The sequence below is a fragment of the Pleurodeles waltl genome, chromosome 5 (genome assembly GCF_031143425.1).
Source record: "Pleurodeles waltl isolate 20211129_DDA chromosome 5, aPleWal1.hap1.20221129, whole genome shotgun sequence".
Classification (NCBI taxonomy): Eukaryota; Metazoa; Chordata; class Amphibia; order Caudata; family Salamandridae; genus Pleurodeles; species Pleurodeles waltl.
In genome coordinates, this window is record NC_090444.1 from 696486656 (window position 1) to 696501135 (window position 14480).

The following is a 14480-nucleotide window of genomic DNA, read 5'->3' on the forward strand; positions in this document are numbered from 1 at the left end:
CGAATTTGTGGGTCTGGCACAGGCAGCCTTTGGTGTTTCCTATTGCCTGATATTTATATGGAGTGTGGCTATTGAGGAAAAGGTTGGGTGACATATTTTGAAAATTATATATACCATTTCCACGAATGACTCATCCTGCTGCTATTCACGTGTACAAACTTAGGGAAGAACTGGATCCTAGGCATCCTTTTCATTCCTATGAAGTATTTTTTTTGCTGCTATTTCACTCACTTTTTAAATATTTCTTAATCGTATTATATTGCTCAAATGGCATTTTAAATGTTGGTTGGTTGTAAGCAGGAACATTAATTTTAAAACAATTTTCCTCCGTGTGATTTTTAAAAGTTGTATGGTATGTTTTATGGGCTTGTTCCCAAAATACACAAACAAGAGATCACAGTATTGTTTTACACATATATGACAAAAAGTGTATCGATATTTTATAAACAAATAGTGATGCTGTTTAGATTTGAATATGCTTGCTAAACGTCATGGTTCTAGTAGTCACAGAAGCCATGTTGTCCAAAGTTGTACATTTGCCCGTTTCTGCAAAGTGCATCCTCACTTTCAATCCTGTCAAGGGGAGTGGGACTTCGTTCCTGAATAAAGTAAGCATGTGCGTACCTAAAGGAACAGTGTTTGCTAGTCTGCGTTCCTCTGCCAAACTAACCATGAAAGCATCACTCTGCCCCTAGTTTTTACACAGGTTCCACTCTTCTTCATGACCAGACCATTCCTTCAGAGGACATACTCCTTTAATCGATGGTTGTTGCAAATTCCTCCTAGCACAGACCGCTTAAAAGTGTTGTCACTCAGCACTTTTTAAGAGTTTTAATGTGCTTGGCACAAATTGTAACATTTCAACGAATATCCACTTACTGTTTTTTCTTGCATTCTAGTGCTCTGTCAACAGTGAATTCTGGTAAGTTGATGAATCCTTCCGCCTTCTCTGCCTGCAAGAGGAAGCCACAGACACAGAGTGTGAGTTCAGGGCTGGAAAAAAAACAGAAATTTGTCATCTAGAATAGACATGCAAGGCACTAAGAAGCTAGAACAGGAAACCGTCATCAAGTCCCTGATTAGGATTTGCCCAGTACTGTTGCCATGGTGAAATCACATGCAATTTTACAGTTAAAATCAGCCCAGTACGAGTTGAACACCCTGGGATGCAGAAGTGGGACTATTTTTTTCAACCCTAAAACCACCTAAAATTTACCTGAATGTTATTGCATTTATTTACCATCTGCTCTGTGCTGGTTGTAAATGTGTGCAGGACTGTGGGTGGTGTGAGTGGTGAGGGAGGGGGTTCGTGGGGGCTATGGGAGGGAAGTGGAAGTTTGTTTCTAGGATGGGGAGGACTGTATACTTCCCTCAAATGTAGAGTGAGGCTTGGCTGTTACTGTAGCCACATTCTCATACAAAATTTCCAAATGGAATTACCGGTTAAAAAAACCTGGTCAACTTGTGGGTTTGGAAAAACCTAACTAGTCATAATCAGGCAGATCGAAATTAATGCATAAAAACATGCATTAATTGTACTCCACCTAACTTGTAATAGAGGCCCTAGTGTCAAACATATTCATTATGTGTTGTTAAAAGTTCTGTATCCGGTACATTTGTTACCAAAACGTTTTACAGCGCAGGGTGTCCTGTGAAGTTGCAGAAAATAAATAAAGTTATGGCCACTAATATTATTGGGAGTTTGACTATGAAAAACACTATCTGCAGAACCCAGCACTGGAGTTGTACAAGTGGTTGTAGGTGGTGGGATTTCTGTACCAGTCAAAGAGAACTAGGGTCCGATATAACAAAGGGATGTTTTTGTATCATTTCTTTATAACTTGTAGCTGTACCAGCTAAGAATAAGTCTATGCTGGTATATTTCTTATGCGAATGAAAGAAGAAAATATAGCCGGGGTCAGTAGGTACAGATTCTTGCCCACAGTCAACCACACCATACATTTCAATCAGCCAGATACCTAAGTATATATTTTAGACATTCTCTGTTTCCTTCTGTTTCTCTGCCTCCCAGTGCGCATTTACAATCACTGCATATTGTTAAAAGAACTACCCTATACGATAATTCAGTGGTTAAAAATCGAATCTATTGTTTCACTTCGTGAAATGTGCATGATGGAAACATGAAAACAAACATCTGTTACTTTAAATTAAAGGCACACACATGCACGCAAGTTGATAAATAGGTGGAAAAAGTAATTAAAGAAATACATTGAGTGGAATGTTGTTGAAAGATCAGGGATTGAACTGACAAACACTCTGAGAAGGCAATGCCAGGGTTAAGAGTAACTCAGAGCTATAGATGAATCGTTAAACTAAAACTTAGATACCTTAAGCAAAGTGTAATTCCCCGCCAAGCTTTAATCATGGCAGCGTGCATGACGTCATATATAACTTGAATGGTGGGTAAACCTGCCCAGGGGTTTCAATACTGGGGAAACTATTAACTCCACAGCTGGGATAAATGGTCGATAACACGCAGGATCCTAAGGGTCCCCTAATAAACTAGGGATTACCAGATAAGTCTGTATTTCCATTCTGATTTGTCTGGTTATCACTCAAAGTGTTTCGTAAAATTAAGAATGCACCCTCCATGCACAGTTTTTTCTTCAATAATTTGACTTCTGATGTTTCATTGATATGTTTATTGATGTTATAAAAGTTGGCATGAGTGATGTAATATCTGGGGTAATTAGCAGTGCATGGCGAGGCTGTGAGATATAGTTACCTTAGGCCGTGAGTTAAAGTTACTTGAAATAACTGACTATAACTGCTGAATTTCTCTGGTTTTGTGTGAGTAAATTCGGAACCTAACTATAACATCCCTGTAACCTTTGTTTTTTTAAGTGAATTTATTTTTTTAAATTTAATTTTCCTAACTTTAACATCTCTGGAACCTTTGTTTTTTTCTGTGAATTTAGATTTTTTTCCAACGTACAGTGTTTTTCGGATCTGTATGTTAATCCAACTACCGCTGTGCACGGCGCCCCAAAGCTGCTCACAGCCTTTGGGCATGTGCGGCAGGAGTTAGCCGCAGGGCCTGTCTCTCTGGGTGTGAGAGTAGGTGTGAGAGGGTGTCTCTGGGCATGAGTGTCTGTCTGGGTGTAAGAGTGGGTGTGAGAGGGTCTATGTGGATGTAAGTGGGTGGGTGTGAGTGTCTGGGTGTGAAAGCAGGTGTAAGAGGGTGTCTCTGGGTGTGACAGTGGGTGTGAGTGTCTCTGTGAGTGGGTGTGTGAGTGTCTGTGTGGGTCTGTGAGTGTATGTATGAGGATCTGAGTGGGCCTGTGACTGGGTGCGTGAATGTCTGAGTGGGTCTGTGAGTGGGTGCATGAGTGTCTAAGTGGGTCCATGAGTGAGTGTGTGAGTCTGAGTGGGTCTGTGGGTGGGTGTGTAAGTGTCTGAGTGGGTCTGTGAGTGAGTCTGTGAGTCAGTGTGTGAGTCTGAATGGGTAAGTTAGTGAGTGGATAGTGAGTGAGTGCATGAGTCTCTGAGTGTATCTGTGAGTGGGTGCGTGAATGCCTCAGTGGGTCTGTCAGTGGGGCCGTGAGTCTCTGAGTGGGTCTGTGAGTGGGTGCATGAGTGTCTGAGTGGATCTGTGAGTGGGTATGTAAGATTCCGGGTGTGAGAGTAGGTGTAAGAGGGTGTCTCTGGGTGTGACAGTGGGTGTGAAAGTGTCTCTGTGAGTGGGTGTGTAAGTGTCTGTTTCGGACTGAGAGTGTACGTGTGAGACTCTGAGTGGGTCTGTGAATGGGTGCATGAATGTCTGAGTGGGTCTGTGAGTGTGTGCATTAGTGTCTAAGTAGATCCATGAGTGAGTGTGTGAGTCTGAGTGGGTCTGTGGGTGGGTGTGTAAGTGTCTGAGTGGGTCTGTGAGTGGGTGCGTGAGTCTGAGTAGGTCTGTGAGTGGGTGCTAAATTCTCTGAGTGGGTCTGTGAGTAGGTGCGTGAGTCTTTAAGTGGGTCTGTGAGTGGGTGTGTAAGTCTCTGAATGGGTCTGTGAGTGGGTGGATGAGTAGGTAAGTGGGTCTGTGAGTGGGTACGTGAGTGTCTGAGTGGGAATGTGAGTGGGTATATGAGTGTCTGAGTGGATCTGTGAGTGAGTGTGTAAGATTCTGGGTGTGAGAGTAGGTGTAATAGGGTGTCTCTGGGTGTGACAGTGGGTGTGAAAGTGTCTCTGTGAGTGGGTGTGTAAGTGTCTGTTTCAGACTGAGAGTGTACATTTGAGACTCTGAGTGCGTCTGTGACTGGGTGCATGAATGTCTGAGTGGGTCTGTGAGTGGGTGTATTAGTGTCTAAGTGGATCCATGAGTGAGTGTGTGAGTCTTCGTGGGTCTGTGGGTGGGTGTGTAAGTGTCTGAGTGGGTCTGTGAGTGGGTGCGTGAGTCTGAGTAGGTCTGTGAGTGGGTGCTAAATTCTCTGAGTGGGTCTGTGAGTAGGTGCGTGAGTCTTTAAGTGGGTCTGTGAGTGGGTGTGTAAGTCTCTGAATGGGTCTGTGAGTGGGTGGATGAGTAGGTAAGTGGGTCTGTGAGTGGGTACGTGAGTGTCTGAGTGGGAATGTGAGTGGGTATATGAGTGTCTGAGTGGATCTGTGAGTGAGTGTGTAAGATTCTGGGTGTGAGAGTAGGTGTAATAGGGTGTCTCTGGGTGTGACAGTGGGTGTGAAAGTGTCTCTGTGAGTGGGTGTGTAAGTGTCTGTTTCAGACTGAGAGTGTACATTTGAGACTCTGAGTGCGTCTGTGACTGGGTGCATGAATGTCTGAGTGGGTCTGTGAGTGGGTGTATTAGTGTCTAAGTGGATCCATGAGTGAGTGTGTGAGTCTTCGTGGGTCTGTGGGTGGGTGTGTAAGTGTCTGAGTGGGTCTGTGAGTGGGTGCGTGAGTCTGAGTAGGTCTGTGAGTGGGTGCTAAATTCTCTAAGTGAGTCTGTGAGTAGGTGCGTGAGTCTTTAAGTGGGTCTGTGAGTGGGTGTGTAAGTCTCTGAATGGGTCTGTGAGTGGGTGGATGAGTAGATAAGTGGGTCTGTGAGTGGGTACGTGAGTGTCTGAGTGGGTCTGTGAGTAGGTGCGTGAGTCTCTGAGCGGGCCTGTGAGCGGATGCATGAGTGTCTGAGTGAGTCTCTGAGTGCATCTGTAATTGGGTTTGTAAGTGTCTGTGTGGGTGTGTCAGTAGCTGTGTGAGTGACTCTGCCGCAAAGGAACCTCACCTGCACTTTCATCCAACCAGAGTGTACAGCTGTGCATGAAATATCTACCCAGCTGGAGTTCTGTTTGCCTCCTTGGGTAAATGTCCACTATTTATTCTACACTACAGCTATGTAATGGAGCACAAGGAAATGTCACCAATGACCATGTGTGCGTTTTGGCAGCATGATTGTTCCTGTTTCCTCTTTCTCTAGAATTCTGTGATAAGATGACTCCTCCTACTGTATAGAGAGGTCAACAAGACTACAAAGACGTAAATCTCTACAAAACTGGGGTCTATCTTCTTATGTATATGAAGTTAGTGCTTCTTTGTTTTGTAGACATGTCGTCACATTTCTCAGCACCAAGAAGGTGCCCTCTAAATCGGCAGGAAATGCTCTGGGGGTCCTTTGGGAAGCTGTCCATCATCCTGCCAAAAGGGAGGAAGACATGCATACTACTAAGGTGGACGGATTGGGGCCAGGCGGGTGCAGGTTCCAGGTGATTTCCACATTAACAATTCAAAGGGAGACCCACAGACACTAGGAGAGGGGGCATTGCGGCCCCCTCCCCGGGTGGATTTTGGCACCAGAGACCCTATCCCTCAGAGCCCAGCCATCTCTCCTGGGTGCCCTGTAGGGCACCCAATGTGCAATAGGATCACAGGGGTAGCCTCAAGGCTCCTGCGGTTCCAGCCAGCTCCCTGCCTCCTGTGGGAGCCGGCACAGCCGTCACAGACAGGGAGCTGCTAGACATGGAGAGCAATCGTTTCCTCTGTTTCCCTGGCCACATATCTGCAAGCAAATGAAACCTCTGCTCCCAGCAAGCAAACATTGTTTGACAGCTCTCTCTTGCTGGGGGAGGAGTTGTATTTGCTCTGACTTGGCGGGAACTGTTGAAGCTCCTGTCAAGTCAGAGTAAACAGATAAGTCCTGGGGTGGGCACTGTGGGACATGGCAGGAGCAGGCTCTGGGGGGGTGGCAGTACACATTGCCACAGTATTATTGCCTCCATGAGTGGGTAGCGCAGCCCCCCTCCAACATTTAAACAGCCAGAGGAGGTGGTGATCCTCCGGGCCACGGGTCTGCAACGGACCCCCTCCATTCTATTAATGCAGCCCAGGTAAGGTGGCTGTCCGCAGGGCTGCGGGGTGAGTATGCGGCCCCCCTTATTTTGGTACAATTGTCTTCAGGAAGTGGCAGTCCCCAAGGCTGTGGGGGGACTGTGCAGTCCCCCTGCATATATTCAAAACAGACCCGGGGAGGTGGTGGTTACTAGGGCTGTGGAGGGGCCACGCCGTCCCCCCATAGATAATAGATTCTTAGCCCTGGGGAGATGGTGGTGCCCAGGGCATAGATAAGCCCAGGAGGTGGGGAGTCCCATGTGCCCCCATCCTTAATTTTTTATATGCCACCGGGACCTGACACACCCGGGGTCTTTACTAAAACAAGCATGGGAGACCACACTTTTGCAAACCTGTTGCAAATTTGCAGAAAACAATTAAAAACAAGTGCTTTTTTTGCCCTGGGGTGGTCCCTCTGGGAACACAGCACTGGAGCTGGGCCAGCGCTTCCTTGTTGAAGTGTTGGCAGCCAGTCAGATCTCATCACATAATCATGAGGATTCGCAGAGTCTTTGCTCTTTTTTAGAGATGAGGGTGGGTACTGGTTTTTGGGTGTTTTTAGGTTTTAGGGTGGGTATGGGTTTTTGAGTGGTAAGGTATATATATATATATATATATATATATATATATATATATATATATATATATATATATATATATGCAAAAAAGAATATAGAACTCTGGGTAGTTCCTAAGTTTAGGTGGGAGCAGCTCTAGTAAGGAGCACCCTGCAACACCAGCGACACTCTAGATTTGCTCACCTCAAATGTCTGTTTACCTAGCAAAGTTTTTAAGCATAGGATCAGCACAGTGCTATCCACACCGAGCTAGATAGTGACAAAGTCTTTTGCCATTTGTACAGCAAAGGCTTTAAGCATAGGTTTGACACGGTGTCAATCTGAAAGGGATTTGTTTTGAGATATATATATATATATATATATATATATATATATATATATATATATATATATATATATATATTTATATATATATATACACACACCCATATATATACACACACACACCCGTGCATTGCAGTGACTTCATTGTAAATGCATGCGTGTAAATGCATGCGTAGTTCCGTCATACAACCAACTTTGTGGACTGTGAGCAGACTCTATTAGAAGCACACCATAGTTCATGAACATCAAGTGTCATAGGAATATGCACTCATGATCACTATTTGGATTTTTTTAGAGCAAGTAGGACATTGAGGAATATGACATGCTAGATTGCTTAATATTAGGAGAAGTATTAAAGGAATATTAATTATAAATATTATCTTGTTAGCTGTCTTGCTAACATTAGTCCTACCTGTACTGGTTTCATACACATGCATGCATTTTGTACTCTGATGTAAATATTCAAGAAATTAGGGATCCATAGTAATCATCACGATTAGTGGCTATTGTGTGGTTCTCTAAGGGAAAATGCTCCTATGTGCTAGTATTAGAAATACGATACAGGTATGCTTGTTACAAAACAGTCAATGGGGGGAAAAGCATATATTGGTACAAACATGTTGAGGATTTTAAATAGAGTCTGCATACTGTGAAATTAAGAAGAGCAAGTCTTGCGTGGATCATTCTGCATTAACTGCACTTCATCATTGTCTAAATGAATGGGCGAAATTTCACAATCGTGTGTCAATATCATAGGAAATAGTAAAAAAAATAAGCCATGTTGACGGAGATGGTGCCAGAGGTGGCTGTGTCATGCATCGTGTTGTCATTCTACACTCTTGTATACTGATAGAACTGATAGAACTGCCAATAGGCAATGGATGAAATTTAACCACTATTTTGGAAGTACTGAGGCTTAATCCTTCATAGACAGAACTGAAATCTCAAAATTGGTGTGCAGATGTGTGTAGCTAAGCATCATTCCAGGGGGGACAGGAGACATTAAATTTGAAGAGGTATACCTTCTGGAGAGCCACTTCTCACTGATCTCAATTTTAGATACATATTAACCTTCTGGGACCAGTCCCTTACATTCATCGTTACTTCACTCGTAAGTGCTGTAGCACTAGCTGAGTGTGGGATCACTTAACAGGATCAGGAGACCAACTGCTGCTCTTTCTCCTGAGAATGGGATAAAATACCAGAACCATGGAAAACATTGAAAGATGAGCCACTGGAAGGAGAATATCTTGTAGTGTGAAGAAGGTTGAAACCCTTCCATTGAACATTATTGCAACCAGTGACTTGTTTCTGAGCTCTTGATTAATGCTCTGTTTTTTCTTGGTTCTCAGTTTGTCAAGTGGGTTCCTCCAAACCCATGCTTGCTCCTAAAACTGGTAAAACAGTATCAGTGAGAAAAAGGCCCCTAAATATATTAACACCCTACTCTATAGTCCTGGACCTCTTAACAGAATAAACCGTGCTGGAGACCAATTGAAGGCCCGACTGGTCCTCTGATCTCTTTCCAAGACCATAGTATATCACACAACCCAGTGACTAGGGAGGCTGTTCAGTTTCTCCATTGCTATCCATCACTCTCTTTCTAATTTGATTGTGATCCTCAGTCACATTTGGGTATTGGGTTTGTTGAATTACAGCTTAATTGATGCAGTAGTACCACAAACACCCGGAGCTATCTTTTCTGAACCCAGGGCTGTAGTAGAAGCCCTTGAAGATACATTTTAGCATTGTGTTTGGCACTTAGTCTAGAGTTTGGGAATCAGAGTTCAGTAATATCTGACAAGATCCAAGGTTTATACAGCTATATTGACATTAAAACACAGTTGTGTGTCAAAATATAATATACAGAAGTATTAACTGACAGAAAGATTGTTCGCAAAAATGTAATCGCATCGAGAATAGATTTTGAATTATTAACTCCAATGAGGGAAATATCTTTCTGGATGATATTTAGGGCAGATGATATCCAGATAACGATATTCTGGTACCACTAGTTATTCTTAAGACTCATTGACTTTGCTATGGGCCTGATTGAGAGTTTAGTGAACAGGGTACTCGGTTGGAAACACAATAGAGTATCCTGCCCACCAAACACTTGGGTTGCCCCTTCTCTTTTAGAGATAGACAGACCTTAAGTTGGCTCCGTCGACAGACTATTTCCTCCGATGGACCAAATGGAATAGGGACTGTGAGACAAAGAACATCACATCACTTACTCTACTTGTGTGATATTTTGTTTTCTGTTTACCACTAAAAAGAAACTTGGCAGTGGGGACAGGAAAAACACCATAGCACCCATGACCTGGAGAAAATGTCCAGGCCATCGGGGTGGGGGGAGGTGAGGGCGTTGATTTAGTTTTCAAAAACAAACTTTGCCTCTGAGGTTTCTTTTTGAAGACATAAAAAAAAGTTAATTGTTTAGTGGATGGCCGTCAAAAATGATGGCGGATATCACGACCTTTAATACATTGAAAGGAACTAACCAAAGGACCGCTGATCATCCCTGCAGCTTGTAGTCAGTATTCAATGAGGGTGGTGGAGGTAATGTTCCGCACCACCATGACAGACTTTATTCCACCCGCCAAATTCTAAATCAGGCCATGTGTTAACAACTATGGTACCTTAACATGCATTCATCATAGAGGTGTCTGCAATCTCGTTCCATCTTTGATATTCTTGTTTCTTTTTGTAGCTTTGACAGGACACTTTTGCTTATTCGTTGTTTCTACTTTGTTATTCTGAACCTTATTTCCAAGCCGCAAACTCAGTTTCTATACTATGCCTGACTGCTCAATTGAGCTGCCTGTAGACAGTGTATTATACAAAGGGAATCTAGGCTATGCAATTGGAGTGCAATAGTAATGTAAACCCACAGTCACTGTGGCAAGTGCAAATTCTCACAGATCATGTTATTAGCAATAGCTGGGTGCTCAAAGAGCATAAAAAGGCCTTACAATTTATATCATCTATAAGTCAAAATCATCAACAACAAATAAGTAGGTTTTATATTTGGTAAAAGTTCTAGAATTAGGCTTTTTGAACATTCAGTATGCTAGTCAACATTAGTGACACATGCATCAATAATATTACAAATGGTCATACAAGCAACTGGTTGAACGGAAGAGAAAATACTGTATGTCAATCTATGGTATTGATGGTTCTGGATTAAAAAGGGGTCCCCCATAAGTGCCAGAACCTATTCCTCGTTTGGTTGTTTTTCTGTCAAAAACATTTATCTTACAGATTTTTACAGTGGCTAGCAGATACGCAATTCTCTGCAATACAGCTGGGATAGCTGTGACCCCTCTCCCAAAAGGACGGGTGTACCAAATTGGAAAGTCTTTTTTCTTACAACATAACATTTATGACTTTTTATTGGAAGCTTGGCAATATCACAATGCTGTAATGATATACACTTTCACCACATTTGTGTGAAAACCTAAGTAATTTATGTCACAAAAGGTAAATTTGCAGAGACAATTCAGTATACATTTGCCAATGTAAATGGTACTGCAGACTCCCTTTTCTTGGGGTACACCAGTTAGATTTCCCAAGCATGCACAGATATAGCCCTCCCTTTGAGAGAAAAGGGAAAATGTCAGGTACCTCACCTTCTACACTTTTTGAGGTAAGATGATTGGATGACAGATGATTCAGCATATATGTATTGGAATTACAAAAACAAGAATGAAACTCAGCCTCAGCTTCAGCCATGTCCATAAATCAAGCTAATATTCACATAGCGTTTCATTCACACTATCTATACAACTCCTGTAATTAGTTTACACATTTTCAACAGCACCTCTCTTTTCAACGGATTCCGAATACACCAACCTTCACGCATCTTTTTTGAGTTTGAATGAAGAATTCACCGCGTTTGTAACCTGTTTACAGAAAAGCAAATCGAAAGGCGGCAGCAATTCTTGGTTCGATATACAGGATAAAAGTACGTTTTTATGTGACTTTTAAAGAAATGGTTGCAATATCCATGAAGACAAACTAGATTCAAGAAACTATTTTCAGCAGACACAAACAGATCCTTTCAATAGCCCTGTTACAGGAAAACGTCTCGGCAGGCACCTTAACCCACTGAGCTATCACACTGTAAATGTAACCTAAAGCATGCAGACAACATACAGTTGCCCTAAATTTAGTATGAGTAGCGCATCCAGAGCTATTCTATCATTTCATTTTGTTACTGTAATCTTATGTGTGTAATGGAGAAAACAGAATTACACGTTAAAAGTTGCAAAGAAAGACCTGGAGCATGCTCGCACATGATATGGGAATATTTAACACCTCTTTTCACACGTCTTTCTAATGTGAATTAAAACCAGTGTCCAGCATTGTACATCAGAGTTCTGAAGTTGGTCTATGTGAGGTGTGAGAAGCTCTCTATTCCTTGTGATGTTTTATTGCATTCAGGTGCTTGCAGTCATTTATTAGAGATGGGGAAAAAGTCAAATATAGAACTACATAATGCAAGGAGGAAACCAGGACTGGACACGCTGTTCACGGTTCACAAGGGACAATCTGATAGCCCTGGTAAACCCAGATTTCAACCTCTGGTCACTTAACCCACCAGAATAGACTAGAATCGGCCATGTAAAAATCACACAACATTTCCTTAGCAGGAACCGAGCTGCCTTAGTGCAACTTGTATCGCTTTGTTTTATTTTACCTGTCATCTACCCTCACTTTCTCCCTCTCCCTTCCCATAAACACCGTCACTCCGACTCAGCAGCTTTTTCCAACCTGACAATATGAACTTTGGTTGAAGTCTGCCACATAGTGACCATCCCGCACTTTGGTGATTGCATGTTACCCTCTGGGGTACCACTGCTAAGCTTCTGCGAGGCTCTGGCTGCCACGCCTTCATACACTGAGGCCTGGCCAGTCATTTCCCTCTTGGAATCTGCCCCCTAGTATCTGCCTGACCACTGGATCTTTGGTGTCTCTGAAATGTGCCAACATTTCCGGAACCCATGTTCAAATGATCTTTGGTGAATTATTGACTTAGTTTTCTGTTTGGGATTTTCAAGGTTACCATAGTGGTCCAATTAAGAAAGAGCATCGGCAGAAATGGTATTGGGAAAACCGCCATTGGATACCGTTAAAATAGGGTGACAGAGTGCAGAGAAGGGTGGGTGTGACTTCCGTTATTTTGGCTGGGTGATCTGTGACTAAACTCTTCTACATCAGCCCCTATATCTTGGAGAGTGTTTTCGGTATGGTGCCAAAATATCGTGACTATTGTAAGCAAAATATTGTGTGACATTAGTCTGTCTCAAATATTGTTTACAAAAATATTGCCCAAATTGAGTTATTAATAAAAACATATACCCAAGGGATTATATTTATGTAAACAATATGCAGGACACAATATTACTGTCAGATTATATTATTTGCTAACAGTATTCTGACATACAACCATTTTTTATGTCTCACAGGCCAAATTCAAACTGGATTCACCAGAATCTCACAGAGTTTAATGAAGATTTACTGACACGTTGAAGAATCCCTTACAGGAGTACTTGGTGCTCTATAGCATTTAATATAATTGATAGCAGTGTCTGGATGATGCTAGCACCATAATACCCCACACACCTGAGAAATGCAATGATCTGCCCTACTCAAGGCATCGCCAAATTATTATGGGCTGGAAAAAGACATGGAGATAAAACCTAGGGCCTCATTTACAAGGAGCTTGAGTCACTGTTGCATCATTTTTTATGCAGCTGCGATGCTGTGTTAGCTCCATATTTACAAAGTGATGCATTTGGCCAATTGCGTTAATTTTCCCAGCCCTGCATCAAAAAAACCTGTGGGGGATCTGGCTGTGTCACTTAAAATATAATGTATGCAGAGTGAACATTCAGTCAGAAAATGTCACTTACAACTGACCATGTGATATTTACAAGATTTTCCACGCTGACACTTCTTCAAGATGTGTCCGTCATGCATAGCCTTCAATGTGTCAGAATTCCTATGCCACCAAAACCTAAGCTTAAGGACTGATGCATTTGCTTTAAAACAGGAATCTGGCCATTAGAAGTCACTTCACACCCTGGAAGATGTCTGTTTTGCACCAACTGTTTGTAGTAGGTCTACACATGTGACAATCATTTTGTAGGACCCCTTCACAAGCTGGAACCATGGCACCTATGATCCCATCGTCCACTGCAGCAAGGCAATGTGTCATTCTGTACTTTTTGCAAGGGACAGGCCAGGATTGTCACTTCTCCAAGGAGGAATGGGTCCCCAAGTCCAGGTCTGCGTAATCCAAAGAACAACAGGTAAATACATACATAAGGTAGGTAACACATGTATTTCCACTTCACGTTCCAATACATACTTACATTCACTTACATTACACTGTCACTCCTATGTCACACATACTCAGGTCTTTGCATACACATCAGCAGACTATGCCCACTGTAATGTGACACACAGGCATACTTCATACCTCTTAGATCTAGGACCAATGTAAAAGTGTAGAGGGTGATATTTCACCATTTTACAGTCTTTTACATTGGTCCTCACACTTTAAGCTCCTTCTGTCAATCTAAACTGACGCATCGCCTCACATTTTTGACGCATATTGCTGATGTTGCATCAGTTCTGACACCAGCTCCAGCAATACGTCACATTTTGAGTGGATGCGTTGCTGCATTCTTTCCTTGGATGCATCAGTATTTCTGACGCATTCATGGACCCTATGCCATGAAGCGCCATATTGTAAATATGATGCATCCATGGCATTGTAAACTTTTTTTACACAGCACAAGTATTTCTAATGCATTGCTGCCACAGCACAGCGATGCATCACTTCTTGTAAATGAGGACCCTAATTCAAAGATCAATATGTGGACAGATGATGCAATATTAAGGATATTAGGAGGCTCAATCATACCAGGCATGTAGCTGGAACCTGGAAATCATTTGGCGGAGAACTTATAGTGTGCATCTGTGAGCAAGTGGGTTGTTGGTTCACTAGGGTGTGAGACATGGTCAGGCAACAGCCATAGTCCCCTGCAGGGTGAGTCACTAAATTAACCTGTGCTTAAACCTGGGTAGCTTGGCACAAAAAGCAGTCAGGCTTAACTTAAAGGCCATGTGTAAAGTATTTATGCAGCACACAAACAGCAATAAAGTGAAAACACATGAAAAATCAAAAAACTATTTTGAAAAGTAGAGTAAATTATAATGAATAATTTGATACCAAAACAACATAAATA

At 42.5% G+C, this 14480-nt stretch overlaps 1 protein-coding gene across 5 annotated transcripts in view; it reads right to left on the reverse strand.

Moving 5' to 3' along the window:
• Window positions 1–14480, reverse strand: part of IPCEF1 (interaction protein for cytohesin exchange factors 1) — a 402674-nt gene that overhangs the window by 193693 nt on the left and 194501 nt on the right. For all 5 annotated transcript variants that reach the window (XM_069234631.1, XM_069234630.1, XM_069234626.1 and 2 more), the window contains one exon: window positions 880–953. In XM_069234631.1, the coding sequence (XP_069090732.1) occupies window positions 880–953 (74 nt within the window). The remainder of the gene's footprint in view (window positions 1–879; window positions 954–14480) is intronic.